The 17,701-nt window shown below is 36.3% G+C and overlaps 1 protein-coding gene across 1 annotated transcript in view; it reads left to right on the top strand.

Annotated features, from left to right (window-relative positions):
- The window catches only part of LVRN (laeverin), a 34,235-nt gene that overhangs the window by 10,152 nt on the left and 6,382 nt on the right, over window positions 1-17,701 (top strand). The window contains exons 4-16 of the mRNA XM_062599952.1: window positions 324-450; window positions 647-801; window positions 2,358-2,471; window positions 5,304-5,447; window positions 5,772-5,837; window positions 5,962-6,027; window positions 6,972-7,141; window positions 8,560-8,636; window positions 10,297-10,436; window positions 11,747-11,802; window positions 13,218-13,371; window positions 14,335-14,429; window positions 15,111-15,218. Of these exons, the coding sequence (XP_062455936.1) occupies window positions 324-450; window positions 647-801; window positions 2,358-2,471; window positions 5,304-5,447; window positions 5,772-5,837; window positions 5,962-6,027; window positions 6,972-7,141; window positions 8,560-8,636; window positions 10,297-10,436; window positions 11,747-11,802; window positions 13,218-13,371; window positions 14,335-14,429; window positions 15,111-15,218 (1,472 nt within the window). The remainder of the gene's footprint in view (window positions 1-323; window positions 451-646; window positions 802-2,357; window positions 2,472-5,303; window positions 5,448-5,771; window positions 5,838-5,961; window positions 6,028-6,971; window positions 7,142-8,559; window positions 8,637-10,296; window positions 10,437-11,746; window positions 11,803-13,217; window positions 13,372-14,334; window positions 14,430-15,110; window positions 15,219-17,701) is intronic.

The following is a 17,701-nucleotide window of genomic DNA, read 5'->3' as shown; positions in this document are numbered from 1 at the left end:
CAGGCTCACTGGCTGGAATACACTGGCTTAAGATGTGTGCATCTGAGTACTTTCAGAGCATTTCCTATTTAATAAAAGAATACTTGGGAATCCATTTGTATTCAACTCTTGGCTCTTTTGAAGTGCCAGAACTGTACTAGATTTTGGTGGGATTAGGCTCTGCTCCATATCAAGCACTACTTGAGCTGGATTTTTGATGAAAAGCTTTATTGCATAATCTAGTGTGGGCAGACAGCATTTTCAAACAGTAATTCACAGAAGAGAAACAAAGAAAATGAAAATATGAGGACTGTCTAAAATAATACTTCCTTGTTTTATTGCAGATACGTATTTGGGCTCGGAAAGAGGCAGTTCAAAATGGGTATGTCGACTATGCTTTAAATATCACAGGCCCAATATTTTCATTCCTGGAAGACTTGCTTAATATCAGCTACCCTTTGGCAAAGACAGGTGAGATTACTTTTTATTTTTATTTTTTTTAATGGACCAGAATTTTCTAGAGTGTTACCATGATATAGCAAAGAACCAATAAAAATGTATCTTTTAACTGCACACTGGATATGTATAGAATATTTGAGAGCATTTTATTTCTGGAAATTTGAAAGGTTTTGTGTTTTTGTTTTCCCTCCTATTTGAATCAATTTAGATCTGATTGCACTACCTGCTTGGGAAGGAGGTGCTATGGAAAACTGGGGGCTAATGACTTTCCAAGAATCATTATTGATGTACCTCCCAAGAGATAAATTCACAGACAGAAAGGCTATGATTGCCATAACTGCATCACATGAGATAGGACACCAGGCATGTGGTAAACAATTTGGTACACTTATTTGTCTATAAATTGATTTCCTTCCAGTTGCTGATGGTGCAAAGTCATTGACTAATAGGAGAAAAAATGGTGACTTGACTGTAAAGAGATGTGAAAAAATTAGTGGCAAATAGAGAGAGCTATTAAAACATTAACGAAATCCATATCCATGGAGCACTAGGAGATTGAAGGTTTTGTACATTCAATTGAACGTACATTCAGTTGCTAAATCAGTGCCAAATCTGATTGAAAAATCTGAAATTCTTTCAGATTATGGCCTGCATGCTGACTGTACAATACTTGTACAAAACTGTTAACGAACCACCTAATTTTTTAATTTTATTTTTTGATTATTTTTGTTTTGATTATTTTTGCTTAATTTATACTTATTTCATATGATTTATTATTTTTAACATTTTTTGTTCATATTTTTTACACAATACCCAAATGCTATAATAGAAAAATCTGTAGAAGTAGGGATGATACAGTATTCTCTGTACACACTATGCTTAGTACCTCAGTGGGGGGATGAATGGACTTCATTAGTGGGAATGCACATATGTTTTGGAAGAGGTTATTTTTTTTCCTTAAAAAAACACCTTATGATATTATAGAACAAATGTAAAATAAGAACATTTTACAATATAGCTGGAACTTTGTGCAGTTTTCATAGAGACTTTCAACGTACTTTTTTATTTAGATTGGAATGATAATACAATTTCACTTTTTTATTGATTATGGGTTTTTTTGTTGTTGTTGTTTGCCAGAAGAAAGTAGTTAGTCAACAAAGTTAGCAAAAGAGTTTAACTTGGCTTCTGCACATTTATGCCCTCCTGACAAAGTCTAACTTTTTAGACCTTCAGATGAATAGAGTGTTTTTATTGTAGGCAAATAAAATACACATTAGTACTTAATTAAGCTCTATTTTAAAACATAGTTATAGACCAAGATTTTAAAAATTAACAGATAAAACACAAATCCTCAAATGACTGGTGTTTTGTTAAATATAGACTGCCAAATATGAGTACATAGCAGCTATTTTAGAAGTCTTATTGCTCACCAGTATATGGATTTGCTGGTTTTGGAAATAGTTATTTTCCCAATTCTGTTTTATCATCCACTTGACAATTTTCTTTCATTAAGAACAAAGAAAAACAATTTATTTCATTTAAGAATGACTCTTTGAAAAAACACTTTTGTAATGGTTTGATAAATGCTATTTTTTAATAATAGCCTGATCAGATTTTTCTGAACCTATACGTTTTATTGGGAAATATTTCCAGTTAAATAGAATAAGATTGATATAAAATCGTTCATGTGCTCATGGTATGAAGTATGAAGCAATTAAAAAGTAGCTGACTTGAACATCTAACCTCTTCTGTGATGTGTCTTTGTCCTACTGAATTTCTACTAACTGAAGGAACATGCAGGATTTTATCCAGTTGACCTGTGCACATTAGAGTCTCCTGGGCATAGATATTTCTAACTTACAAGCATAAAAACAGCAGCTCAGAGAGATGTTGAGACATTTTTTTTCTTTCTATTTAAGTGGTTTGGAAATCTGGTTACTATGAACTGGTGGAATGATCTGTGGCTTAAAGAAGGACTGGTATCTTACTTTCAGTACCTGGGAGCTACTTTTATTGAACCCAAGCTTTCACTGGTAAGTGCTAAAGTTGAATTGTTCCAGCATGTAGGAAGAAAAGGAAGATGCAAGAGATGGTATTTAATTCAGCCATGGCATTAGTAACTTAACTCCCCTGGGAGCTGTCAGCAGGTCTTGATCCTTTCCCAAAGGTATTTTTTCTGCAAGGGGGTTGTGATCAAACACAGTTCTTCTCCAGTTGGCGCAGAGGATGGCTGGACAGCTGATTCTGCAGTGACAATGAGCTGGAGAAGTGGGCCTGTCATTTTACTCCGGATCTGTTGTTTACTAAAACACTCCTTTCCTTTCAATTTTTTTTTCCTCTCTCCTCTGGATTCTGTAGCAGAGTTTCCCTCCACCTGGTACCAAGCCCTGTTTATGAAAGAACTGGACACTCTGTATCTCATGTACCTTTGTATTTCTCCCTTCTGTGTTAGGTGAGAGAAATCAGCGTGCTGCCTGGGCCTTGGCAGCTTAACTTTTGAGTACAACTCAATTGAGTCTACATCTGTCTTATCTACCTGCAGTAAAGATTCCACATCTGATAAGCTGGGTGTGAAAGGTTTATGTTTTTGGAAAGTTTCATATTTTCTTCTGTTTAAAGCAGCCTTTATTCTCAGCTGTAATGCCTGGATTTGCAAGTCAGAAGTCCTCCTGTGTGTCTGAACCTAGTGTTTTCCGTTGGTTAGGTAGTTCTGAAAGCTTGGTGCCAACCAGCAGGAACTTGGCTGAAAGTTAGGACAGTTTCCCACCCTCTAATGTAGTTGTACTATGAAAACTGACATTCTTCATCAAATCTACATCCATACAATCCAATAGAAGTTACTGTAAATCCTTCTGGTTTAACTGAGACCAGTACGTGGCCCAGTGACTGGGAACTGAGTAATATGTACGTGGCTCTCACATAACTATAAGACTATCAATGAATTTTCCAGTCAAAATGCAAGTAAACTTATGGAAAAATCTCTTCCTCATTGTTACAGAAAAACAAGATTTACTGATCAACCAAAGCAAAACTAGATAAAAGTTCTCCACTGTAGGATTGCTTTTTATTTGTGCTTTATATGAGCAAAATAAACTAGCTATGGTTTAGTCTTTGGAGATATTTTAGATGCTTAACATACTGGGAGAACTAAATTTACTAAATGTAGAGAATGTTGCCTTTAACTGTACAATTCTTGTGTGATAAGTCTCCAGATAGGTTGGGTTACTGTGCTTAGGTTTCCTTGTTCTCACAATGGCTTTGTATTCTTGATTTCTGTATGTTACTCTCAAAAGTTTAATCTAAACCCCTGAACTGTGCTCTATTAAACCCCCAAACTCCTACTGTTTTTAAAACCTAACCTGTGATAGACTGGAAGCAAAACCGGAAAAAACACAAACCATCTCCTGGTTTCTTAGTGATCGGTCTGGTCTGTTTTTCATCTGGCTTATACGAAGGACCATTCATCACTTTCCTTCTCTGATTCACCAAAGTACTTAATTGCATGCTTGATTGTAAACTAATGCAGACATTTCCAACAAATTCTATCAGGAGGATTTTTATGTCATGGTGTATACTAACCTCTTTCTTTGGACTTCAACAACAGGTTACTTCATTCTCTGTGAAGCAGCATTGTAGTATCATTGCAAAGTATAAAGGCTACCAAGTTTTGAACTGGAAATAAGTATTTATCTCCCTTTTAATTTTGATCTTTGATATTTAGAAGGGCAAGCTTCTAAATAAAACAATTTTATTTTCATAAAGTAAGTTTTAATAGAGGGTACTAATTCCATTTGATAAATGGAAAGTGATTTGCCTTTGAAATCCGGAATAAATTACAGAGATGTAAGAACACAGGGTTTTGTTGTGCAGGTTTTGGGCCACACAAAATGACACAGTGAACTGGGAAAATTATAAAACCTGCTCTGAAATTTACTGGCTCTTTACAAAAAGAGAAAAATAAGCAAACATTTCATCTTATTTATTAAAAGCTGTGTTCTTCCCTTTGACAAATCCAGGTGCTCAAACTGGCCTGGAGTGCTTTAGCAGTGTAAGTTCTTTCTTCACCTGGTTATTTCACTTGCCTTATGGTCTTAGGACAGATGCTCAGCTGGTGGGAACTGTAGTATCATTTGCAAAAAAAAGTATCATCTGCCCAGGGAGGCTGTGGAGTCTCCTTCTCTGGATCTTCAAGGCCTGCCTGGACGCAACCCTGTCTCACATGCTCTAGGTGACCCTGCTGAGCAGGGAGGTTGGACTGGATGATCTCCAGAGGTCCCTTCCAACCTCACTGATTCTATGATTCTATGAAAAAGAACTTCGTTGATTTACAGCAAAGGAGCAGTTTTTCCTCATATTTTTTCCTTGGTGACATCAGAAGTGCTGCTTAGTGCAACTGTTAACTCTTCGTGTTCTCAGTAGTGTAATCTTCATTTTTTTTTTCTTTAATCAGAATTGCAGCAGAAGCAATACAGAGGCTAGATGGAAGATGCTGTCAGATTAATGAGATATATATGTAAACCAGATACAAACTTGCAGGGAGTTTTTTGTGATTTGCTATAATACAGCTGACTTCTTTTTCCTTGAGGATTACAGTATAACTACCTTTAACAGAAACAAGCCCAGAGTCTTCTCCGATGTAGAGCTTCCACTGCCCTAAATAATAATGTTGCATCTAGAAAATGTTACGCTTGGATGCGAAGTTTGTTTTACTTTTTGTGAAAGTTAGAGAAGGGAGAAAAAGACTGTTGCTTGTTTATTGACTGGCTATTTCTGTTAGTACTAATTGCATAACCCGGATTCTCTGTCTGAGAATAAGTATTTACTTTTTGACTCACGATGCACTTAGATTTGTCTTCTACTTTCAGGATCAAATCCTTTATGATCGTGTTGTACAACCCACCTTAAAAGGGGACAGTGTAATAGGAGTTCGATCACTGTCAGCAAATGAAGACAAGATCAAAGGATCATTTTTCTTAACTACTCTATTTGACTACATCACGTATGATAAGGTGAGGAAAAAAAAATCTTCCCTTTTCTCATATATTCTAGGCTAATATGGTGCAAAGTACACTTGAGCAGAACAGTGAATGTAACAGTATCTTGTAATATACTGTCTTTTGTGGGATTTTATTGTTCAAAATTTGTTTCTACAGCTCATAGACTGAATGTTGCAAATCTATTTGCCTACGAAAAAAAGAATAAATTTGTAACCTCCATAAAATATGAAGTGTAGGAATAGCCAGATATATCTCTGAAATACAGTTTAAAAAAAATACATGTTATAATACTTGCAGTAATAATTCATATGCTTATGTAGCTTTTCTGTACTTCAGGGGGCTTCCATTACCTGGATGCTTTCTAACTTTCTGACCGAGAAACTGTTTATCAGAGCACTCAATGTAAGTTTGAAAAATTAGTATCTTCGTCTTGATTTATCAGCTTGAAAATAACAGTTGTACAGATTAGTTTCTGTCTTGTTGATGTTTTCACTGAACCTGCATGAATTCTTCTTTTTCTTTGCAGTCTTATCTGAAAACATTTTCTTATTCAAATGCTAACCAAGATGATCTGTGGACCCACATACAAATGGTATTCATTTTATCTCTACTATTCTTGCTCTGGTATTTGGTATAGGCCAAATTTGGGGAATATACTCTTTGTAGAAGATTGAATTGGGATTTGGCTGTTCCTAATTCAGTTTTTCCCTTGCATACAATTTCCTTTGGCTCTTTGGGCAAAGATCTTAAATATTTGTTTGTCTACTTAACTGTCCACTTGATCAGTGGAACTAAGTACCAGGAGTAGAAAGATGAGGTGGAAGATCAGGGACAGGATGGAGTTTTGTTTCAGATTGCCTCAGCTTGCCTGAAATTGCAGAACCTATTTTTTGGGGGAAGAATAAGTTTGCCAGAGCAAACTGAGATACTGAGTTTGAAAGATGCTGATGTGTCACAGATTCAGCAAAGTCTACATCTGCGGCAGTAGTTCAGCATTTCACCCTTTGCTGGTTTTGGCAGGAATCTGAGTAAGAAAACAGATGTTAATAATACGTTTATTAAAAAAAAAAATCCACCTCACTCTTTCTCTAAAGAAGTCTTCTGTTGTGCTGCAAACTGTCTCAGATTAAGAACAAGAATGCCACAATTTCAGATGTGCAAGGCACATCTTTTAAGACAATAGAGACGATGCTAATTCACAGTGATTTGGACAGTAGCTTAGTATCTTTTCCCATATGTTGCTACTATTGAATTTGTTCATTAGGCTGTTGCTTTTAAAAATCTTTGTGTTCCAGCAGTTTTGTGTGAATAAAATAAACAAATTGTCATCAGTCGTACAAAGGTGCAAATATATTAAACGAAAAAGAGAAAAGTTAGTAGTGAAGATAAAAGAATGAGAAATGTCATCTCAATTCTCATAAGGGTGTATGCGCTCTCTATAATAGTGTCAATGTTTGATAGTATTTGATTTTGTGCCTTGACCAGCAAACTCCACAGAAGTTAATTTTCCTCTAATAATTCTTGTTTCTCTTGAAGGTTGTAGATGCACAGGATGAAGTTCAGTTGCCAGCATCTGTAAAAAAAATAATGGATTCCTGGACATGCCAAAATGGGTTTCCTGTTTTAACATTAAATCTATCCACTGGCACAATCAGTCAGGAACAATTTCTTAATAAAAAGAATGAAAACAGTACTAATTCTTACAAGTATGTTTAGCTTGTATTTTTATAGGATTTTTAGATACCCTACTTCTTGCATGAAACTCTTCTCTTAGGACATTATGGTTTGATGATCTGTGTTCCTACTAGCTCCCTAGTCATAAACTGGCAATAAAAAAAAAAAAAAGAGAGAGAGAATCTGTTTGAGGTTAGGAGTTTGTAAGCTGTTTGTTTTGCCAAAGAGTTGCTTTCCTCTGGAGTAGTGACTCTTCCAGCCAATGGCTTTGTAATAACAGATGCTGGCCATTAATAAGCTGTGGGGCCTGGCATTTTTTCACTACTCATCCCTCAGTTGTCTACACTGACCTAGCAGAATCATGTTGTAGCTTTCTTCCAGCACACATTCCCATTTTCTTTGCCTTGGCAAAGACAACAGGGTTGCATTGAAACACTTAAGTAACCCATTTTTGAAAAAATGAGTACCTGACACAGCTCTAAAATTCCTGATTGTCAGAAAATGTTGCTGAGTGTCTGGTGCTTTTGAAAACACCGCATATTTAGGTGCATGAAAGTGGTGATAAGAGTTGCTCATTTTGGGAACTCATGGACAGAATTTGAAATTTCAGGAAATCTAATGATTGTCCTGAGTGCTGGGATGCATGGGAGAGCTCATGAAATGAGTTCTCGGCCAGGAAAGAAATACAAAGCAGAGCATAGTCCAAAACAGCTTTTCCCTGGCTGCAGTTGCTGGTAACATGCACAACCACAAGAGAGGTCTGATGAGAACCACAGAGTTTTCTTCACTTCCAGCCTTGAGGAAGTGCAGAGCATTAGTCTATTCAACCTATTTGCTTAGCTCAGATAGGAAATTCCAAGTAACAAATGTTAAGTCCTTTACTGTAGCTCCAGCAAAGCGCAATGTCATGGGAATTTAAGCAAATCCAGGAAATTCATTACAGGATTCTTCATTTCCTTGAACTTGCAGATTTTGTAGCTTTCCTTTCTTTCTCTAAGAGGTTTACATTTTCTCAGAAAGGAAACTGAAGTTGTCAAAATTAAGATTGTATTGCCTGCCGGGAGCCTTTTTTAGAAGAGATGCTTCTGAAAAGGAACTTGACTGTTTCCAGAAACAGAGGGAAGTGCAGTAGGTGAAGAAAATAAAATTACTGCCTGGAGGAGGGAAGCAGACCACAGAAATACAGTGATATTCAAAGATCTGATACAGAACAGTAGTCTGAATATGAGACCCTGTTGTAACCCATGTCAAAACTTTCTCTATCTTCAGTGAGGCTGAGGGGGGCTGATCCAGCGTAAGTACCACCATCTTAACAGGTTTTGTGTGTCAGAGAAGAAGGGTAGATGGAGATAAGGACTCATTGCAATCTAGTTTAGCATCAGTTGAGAGCTTGTCTTTTAAGCATTGATTATCTTTCTCTCTTTTTTTTTTCTCCCCCCCTCTCTCTAAGTAACACTTGGATTGTTCCTATTTCTTGGATGAGAAATGGATCACCACAACCCTTACTGTGGCTTGATAACAGCAGCAGTAAGTAATGAGTTAGTTCATACATGTTAAAAACAAGCTGATAACAACATGCCTAAACACTTGTATAAAGAGAAGATCTATTTGAATTGAATAAAATAGAGGTAAAAACCTTAGCACAGCAAAGTCTACACTTACCTATTGTGTTAACTTTTGTATTACAATATCAATAGAATTTCGGATAAGTTATTGTATTGTTTTTCTCTAAGTTGCAGTCAAGATTTAGAGTATGTTTTTAGTAATATTGTAGAATGTACATTCTGAGTAGAGATTCCACAGTGATTTTGATTTGTTATTTTGCTCACAAGTCTAAATTCAAAGCTACTCACATTTCTATATTATTCTTATTCCAGCAGGTCCCATTGACAGTAGTGAGAGGTTTTGAATATATAAAGGGCCTCAGATTTTGGCCATGATACATCAGAAAATGATTCAGCTCAAGTAATAGATATGAAGACTGAAAAAAATTGGTAACAGCTATACAAAGTGACCCAATACTGTCATGTATGGATATCTGTAAAAACAGAAAATGCATATTTTCAACACCATATAATTTAATTTGGTTATATGGTCTTACCAGAAGAGTAGAATTAAAAAAAAAATCTAAAGGTTTATAATAAAAAAGTGAGTTTATGGGCCTATAGGTTTAGCTCAGTTGGTTAGAGCATGGTGCTAATAAGGTTGTGGGTTTGATCCCTGTGTGGGTCACTTGTTTGGGGGTTGGACTAGATGATCTCTGGAGGTCCCTTCCAACCTTACTAATTCTATGATTTAGGCACTTACTTCTATGATTTTATATCCAGTCGAATAGAACACTTTTTTTCCTCATCTCAGTGCTTTCCAATAAATGATTTTTTTGAGAAGAATGTAATCCTTAGACCTGGGTATTTATTTATTTATTTTATTTATTTTGTAAGTCTTCGTTTGATTTCTTCTTAAATCAGGCTGATAAAACCCAATTCAAACAGCATTCAGATTCTCTTGCGATGAAGCAGCTTAGAGCCTTCAAAGCTTCATCGTTCCTTGAGTTGTAACTTTGGTTAGCAGAAGCAGATAATCAGACACAGTCTGGGCAATAACTACGTGAAACGGAACTGCAGAAGGAGGCCGTTAGTGAGTGATATGACTCATGAGGGCTACAGAATTTATTTACAGCTACAGTTTTTGATTGTGTGTCTGTTGCATCAATTTAGCTATTCTGCTTCCCTAGACCTTCCCTAGTCCGTTGACTTACCTGGTTACTGATAGCAGGTCAGCTCTTGTGTGAGGTAGAGTTGTGTTTTGCAGTAACACTGGAAGCAGCAAGTGTGCGGGAATATTGCTCCTCATCCAGTCTTTTTTTCTTTTTTTTTTCTTTTTTCCCCAGATAACCTTTCTGAACTCTCACTGCCACCTGCTAGCCAGTTCTTTTGAGTAAGCAAGTTGGTTCTTCAGCCTCCCCTTTGCCATCTTCAGGGTGACCTGGGGGAATCAGTTGCTTGTTGAAGTTCTTCCACTGTGCAGAACTTAGAGCTCAAATGCATCTGGCGTTTAGGGGATTCTTTGTGTCTAGTCTCCAACTTGTCTTAGATATCAGAAGAGCACTGAACACAGTGTTTATAAATGCAAGAGACTGTAGCATTTTATTTTCTGTGAATTGCTAAACTTTAATGTTACTTTACAGAAGTGTTTCCCGAAATGCAAGTATCGGAATCAGAACATGACTGGATCCTGCTAAATGTAAATGTATCTGGATACTATAGAGTTAATTATGATCAATTAAACTTAAAAAGATTGGCACACTTGCTTGAAAATGATCCAAAGGTAAGATTGTGATTATTTTTTCAAACTTACAAGCAAACTTCTTTCCATATATTTCTTCTTGGAATTTTTACCAGTAATTGCTTTGATTTAAAAATGGAACAAGGAGAAGCCTATATATCGCAAATAAGCAACCCACAACTGCACCGCTAATGTCACTGGCAGTGTTCCACAGTGGAATAGGAACAGGCCCAAATAAATTCACATAAACAGTAGGCTGAAAAATAATTTACATTGGATCACATCCTGCCTTCAGCATTATCTTAACAACTTGTGGTTCTTATCTCTTAAATTTGGTTTAAAAAGTTACCAGTATGGATATGTGACTGAGCTTTATGTGTGTTTAGAATTAAGCAAAAAAGTTCTGATCTGGTGGAATTGAAATAGCTTGCTGATTCAACAGGCTACTCATGCAACCTCTAACTTACCATAGCTTGGACTGAAGATGAAAGATACAGAACAGCCTATGTATATGACCTCATATGGGGTTGCATAGTATTTAAAGTTGCCTAAACCAGGAGCGTAGCTTAGGTGATAATGTCAGTTTATTGGGCTTGATACCAAAGATGAGAAGGCTTAAATGTTTGAAGTCTGGGGTGCATTTAACAATAGATTAAGGGAGTTGAGATTACTTCTCTGGAAGGCTTGAACACTGTGCCAGTCGGAGCGCATAGCTCTGATTAAAGCCTTTCTACAGCATATTGGCTTACTTTCTTCTAGGCTTTTCTTTCACACCAAATCTAAGTCAGCACAAATATAGGCATGTGTAGTCTTGGGGCAGTGCATAGGCACTGGGCAGCAGGAGAATTTGCCAGAGCAGTGGCCAGGTTGTACTGGCACAAAAGGAGGAAAGATGAGAAGGGACCAATGGTCTTTGAGAGCACAGGTTCTCAGTAGAGGTTCAACTAAAGGTTTTCCTCAGTCATTTAATGATAGTGTTGGATTCTGCTTTGGGCTAATATTAGCAATGTACTCTGTACAGAGGCTTAAAAGGAAAAAAGCCTGTACCAAAATGTTACAACCAGGATTTTTGTTAGGTTCTGTGCAGTCTCCTTATTTTTATGTTCATTCCAGTGTGCAAGTAAGAGAGGTTTGAAGTTTAGCATTTAGTGTTGTATGTTTATATATAAATGCTTATAAAAGCCCAGTAACAATTTCAGCTTAAGATGCCAGATCCTATTTTGTCATCTTCTGTATAAGATTTTTGGCTTAGAAAAGATGTTGGGATCTTTGTCTCATTTTTGAAACATAATAAAGCTTTTTTTTTAATGAAATGTGTAGATCTGTTATCACCAAATGAATACTTTCTGCAGGCTATTCCCGCTGTTAGCAGGCTCCAGCTGATAAATGATGTTTTTGCTTTGAGAGAGTAAGTATGTTATGAATATGTCATAAAAATTATTAAAATTGTATTCAACATTGCTATTTCTGCTTCCCTATCCATACAAGCCTGAAAAATAACATATGTTCCTTTAAAATGGTGGGAAAGTAAATATTTAATCAATTCTTCTGTCAGTGCTGAGTTCTTTCAGAATTTATTCTAACTTTTGTCCATACTTTAGAAAATACTACATAAAATGACATTGTCATGAGTTTTCCAGGAACAATCCTATATTTGTTGTAACAGAAAAAATCTCAAGGATCATAATGAATTATTCTTTTCTTAATTTCTTCGGGGCTTCTCAGCTGTCATGCATCATTCTTAATGTGTCTTTCGTTTCCCTTGCTGATGGATCACTCAGTCATTCAGTCATTCATCTCTTGGCAGAAAAAGGTTGCAGAACACTTGTACTGCAGATGTTTTAGTTCTGGAGAAAATCACTGCATTAAGATAAGCCAATTTTATGTTAATTTTCTGAAATCTGAGCAGTTCTTAGAGGAGGCTGATGCTTAGAGGCTACATAACTGTGGTACCAGAGAGCTCAGCAGTACTGAAGGGAGCCAAAGACACCCAAAGTGTGCTTGTACCTCTAAAACCTACCAGAGATCCTAAAAGCATCAGGGGCCAGTGATGTGGGAGCTCCAGGAGGAGGAGGCTAAAGCATACTGCTTCCCTTCAAAGCCTAGGCAGGGAGCTCTGAAGAGGGAGTCAAAGATTCACTTTCATGCAAACATTCCTTCTCATAAGAGAGCTCAGCCCTAGCATATAATGAGGAATGTGACTCTGATGTAGCTGTGCTCCAATGTAAGTATACTAGAAGTGTTTCCATTCTGGGAGAATGGGGCTTGATTCGCATTTCTTTGGGGAAAGAATGAATTCCATGTAACTACTATACTGAAGCACAGAAATGCCATGCTGAAATTCTTAATTCTAAGAATAGTGTGCATATGAATTAAATTGCATGTTTTTACAGTTATGTTTATTTCATAAGGTAATCTGTAATGAAAATCTGTTGTTCATGAATACAGACAGACAAATATTGTAATTCAAAATAGTGCTTTGTTCCTTCATTTTTTTGTCCTAGTGAGGCTGATGCATGCTGTAAATGTGCTTGGATATAATCCTAAAAACACAACTAGAATTCTGTCTGCTTACTGCTGTGCTATCTGCCAAGAGTGTTCCATTGCTTTGCTTAAGCGCTTTGTAATAAGTGTATGGAGAGCTCAACTCCTAAATGAGACACCATTGTTTTATATTCTAGTTTTCCAACATCCTTGATAAGTAATTCGCCACTCAGTATCCTGGTGTTTTATTGTCAGTTCTGTAAACAAGCAGATATTCATAGTATATATTAATGTGAATAAGTATGCTCGAATATGAGGTTTTTTTTTCCCTTCAAATAGGTTTGGATATATTCAGATAGAATCAGCACTTGAATTAACAAAGTATCTTGCCAAAGAAGATGAAATTGCTATATGGAATGTGGTATTATTAAATCTAGTACCAGAGAATTCGGAGAGTACTCTGAAAAACTATGAAGTTTATCCACTTTTAAAGGTATCACCTTTTTTTATTAATTGGCAAAGACTCTAGACCATTTAAATAAAGACCAAAATGAACACTTTGTAAGGTTCTCAAGAATATAATGATGAGTATGATGGAACATAATTCTTAAAACTCCATTTGGATGGTTTGGTCAATTTTTTCTTTTTGGGGTGGGGGAAATACTATTTATTTGTATGGATTAGTCAGTGATAACTGTCATTAAATCCTAAGCTGCTGCTTATTGTAAAGCAGAAATATACTCACATTCTTAATACTAAACTTGGTCCTATATTTTGGTAAAACTGAGTATCTGGAAAATAAGCTATCTGTAGTGAATAATCGGTAGAAAGTAATGCGAGTAACGCTGTTCTATATAAAGGGGATGTAGTACATATGTGGTCTATGGTACTATGTACTGCCTTCTAATTCTTCTTCCTAGAGAAAGAAAGAATTGGGTTTTAATCTGTCATGCTGTAGTGGTCTGGATACTAAATGAGGTGATTTTCTACTATTTTGGGGCTATTTGAGGTATTTCCTTATTTACTTCCTTGACACCTATTTGACTCCATTTTTATTTAAAGTGCAGTCTCATGACAATCATTCTGCAAGTTATATACGTAGAGATATATTTTAAACGTGAAAAGAACTAAGTGTTGTTCTATTCAAACTTTTTCTTTTTTCTTGTTCTTTGAGAATGACCGTGCGTTTTCTTCCATAATAAGTTCCAAAGTTCTTTTATCTATCAAAGTGAGGTGGAATGGGAGCTTCTCAATTTGAATAGATACAGGAGTGTATTTTTTGGAGGGTTTTTTTGTATTTGTTTAGACTCAACTTATATGCTTTATTTTAATGTAGTATTTACCAAGAAATTTATACTGGTAAATTTTTAGGATAAATCTGAATAAGTAAAGAAACTTAGTAAAATAAAAATATGGATCTAAATAAAAGTAACTTTTTTCCCCCTTCTTTTAAAAGAAATACCTTTTAAAGAGAATGTTGCCTATATACCATTATTACACAAGTTTAATTCGTCAAAATAATGATGCTTTGGAAGATGACTATTTTGCTCAGTAAGTACTTTTTTTTTTTTTTTTTTCCCTCAAAGTTTGATCTGGCATGATTTGATCCAATAGACTGTAGTGTGCCTGTGTAAATTTAAATACAGGATATGAGGAAAATATTTGAATTTATTTGAATCTAACTGAATTGTTATTTTTCACTGTCCTATAAGTGTGTGTTACTTATGATGGTGCTTCCAGTGAAATTTCAGTAGCTGGATTGCTTAGGGTATTTTTGTGAATTTAATGAGCATAGAAGATAGTAGCTTTCTTTTTTTATTGTGAACAGTTGCAACAGGCTGCTTCTAGTGGGAGGAAAACCCACAGCAGTGAACTTCAGACATGATTTACAGATCGATCACTAGAGCTTAAGAATAGTTCATTTTGCGTAGCTACCCAGCATTAGATGATTGAATGTCAGAATGATGAGGCTAGGGCAAGCATGATATAAAACACACAAAACCTATTAAAAATTAGTCTGTTAATAGCCTCACTAATCTGCATGAATATTGATGTCAGGAGCCCATTGTGGGTAGTTTTAATTTGATTTTTTTTTTAAATTAAACCTTTACTGTTTCTAGTAGAGGTTCTCCTGAGTAAACAGCATCATGTGCTAAAGCAGTGCTGACTAAGCATTTCTCCAAGTACAGAATACATATCTTTTATTCTTGCTATTTTGGCTTCCCTTTGAAGACTGTATTTGGAAAAACTATTTGCAACAGCATGTTGGCTGGGGCTCCAAGACTGTTTGGATCTGTCATCTGAACTGTTTGCGAAGTGGATGGACAGCCCTGAGTACAAGTAAGAATGATAATGTGCTCTTAGTGTGCATGTGTTAAGTGAGGTGGAAAGTTAATGGGCTCTTACATTGAGTATGCAGAATGGGATGGCTCCTGTACACTGCTCTTCTTTCTCCACAAAATGACATAACTGAAGCTTAAAAGAACTAAACAGAAGACTAGAATTTTTCAAGCCTCTCCTTTTCCCCAAATTCCAACTTTATATTGAGTTCATATTTATTGCTTTTCATGCAGACTTTACAGTCTGGAGGATGCACAGTGTTGCCATGAAGACTGAATTCTGTTTACTCTTAGAATGGCTGAAGCTCAGATCAAGTGTAGTATCCCATAGTGTCCTATCCCTTTCTACAGTACAGTCCCCAGCTTTGGGGGCATCATGTGTAGCCCCACCATTTTGAGCGAAATGGTGTTTGTGTGATATGGGCATCTGCTCATGGCAAACACATCAGATCATTTTGCATGTATTGTATTTGCACGGACAGATGCTGGGAACAGTTGTCAGATCTTATGGTGATATCAGAGCCCACTGTTTAGGTTTCTTGTCTGTGAAAATAGAGGTCTGGGCTCTGACCCTGCTACCATGATCACACTTTCTGTATTAGAGTATTGTGTTGTTGAAAAAAATCTTAAAATGCATTGAAATTCTTACTCTCTTTTCTCCCCCTTTTTGACGTTTTTCTATGCAGTTATCATATAGTATTGGCACTGGTGAGTGAATGCTTCAAGTTTATCATTATGTTTGTTTTATTTGTTACAGTTGGGTAATTTTTATAAATGCTGATATATGTAATTGACTAAGTGAACTGAACTTGTACTTTTTTTAAAAGCTGTAATGAGCATCTTCATAAAAACAAACTGTGCTTTAAAGGTAAACTGAAAAGCTTAAATATGCTAAACGGTCTGGTGTATTCCACAGACAGTATTCTTACTATCCCACACTAAAAGCAACAATGCTGTGCCAAAGTCTGAGACCATTTTCAGAATAGCCACACATTTTCCCCTATTAGTAATATTTGATGTGATTTATTTATTTATTTATTCCCTGTTGGGATTTTCCATATCATATCTGAGTTCAGGAGTTGAAAAGTGTGTGAAATATTAGCTGTGATGTGGAAAAAATGATCAAGCTTCAAGGAGAAGAAATTATGGGAGGTAGGAAACTTCTTAGATTTCAAATAATGGATCAGTGTCCTCGTTCAATGAAAGAGGAGGCTTTACATATACTTGATAGAAAAGGAAAAGAGCACAATAACCTTTTGAGTCAGCTTTTGCAGAAAGATACCTTTAGATGCTCTATGTTCTCCATTCTGAGACCAAAATTCGTAAAGGTACGTTATAGTTGTTCTGCTGTAGGCTAGCACCATGTATGTAATGATACCTGGCAGGATTCTCCTATCTGTTGAAGGGAATAATGGTTTTCCCCTTCAAATAAGGTGATCAGCCTTCAGCTGAACCTTTCCAAACATTGACCTCACAGAACTTAATTGGACTTGATATTGTGCATTTTTATCTGTTCTGTGGAAAGGAAAAGCAAAGAGCCATGATTTCCAGCCAGTTTCTCTCTTTCTCTCTCTTTTTTTTTCTTCTTTCCTCAGAGGAGTGAAGATTAGTTTACTCCTTGTGGTTCTATGTTTTTGATTTATCTCCTTAGAAAGAATAAAATGAGCCTAGAGGAAGGGACAGTGTTGCTGTGCCTTTTAGTTACTAAAGGTAACTATACTACTGTTATTCTTAAAACTTAAAGTCATCACATCATCTCTGTATTGACTCCAGGAAAATGGCATAATGTAACCCATCACTCTTCCTAGCAGTTTGTTGCATGTTACTCAAGATCCACAAGCATGAGTATCCTGGCAGACCAGTAATTTCAAGCCACAGGACTGGAAAAAATATCAAGATCAGTAAGTCCCACCCTTAATCCAACATTAAAAAACAAAAAGCTAAGCTCCAGATTTTATCTGGGTCACAAGAGAGCTTCTCCTCTGTGACCTATACAGCGCAAACCACTTCCAGTCCTCTGTAGATGTCAGTGACCAGGACACTGATGTTCCATAAAGTGCTGCCCTTGCGGCCTGCCTTCCATGCTGAACATTCATAGCAGCAGCCAAAAGGTTCACTGAGCTTATCCATTACATATTCACCCACAACTTTGCATTCAACAACCAATATTTTTTTTTTGAGACTATTGGGATAACTGAAGGTATCAAAATAGCAGTATTTTAGTCAAGGCAGCTTTTTAGGAAGCATTTGGAGAAGGAGATTTTAACCAACTACCATTGACCCAACATTGAACTGAAAACATGCAAATTTCTCTATCATTTCAATGGGAAATCTCAGTCCCTGCTTTGCTTTTCCTCACAAATTCAGTAATCTTCATGCCAACATCAGACTGAATCCTATGCGAACATCATTTCTGAAGACACTGTGGTCACCGTAAAATCAGTGCAACACTCGTGTGATAGATGTCCTGAATTGTGCTGTGAA

This window comes from Rhea pennata, chromosome Z (assembly GCF_028389875.1).
Source record: "Rhea pennata isolate bPtePen1 chromosome Z, bPtePen1.pri, whole genome shotgun sequence".
Taxonomy (NCBI): domain Eukaryota; kingdom Metazoa; phylum Chordata; class Aves; order Rheiformes; family Rheidae; genus Rhea; species Rhea pennata.
The sequence above is the reverse complement of the archived record's forward strand: the minus strand, read 5'-3'. Positions and strand labels throughout refer to the sequence as shown.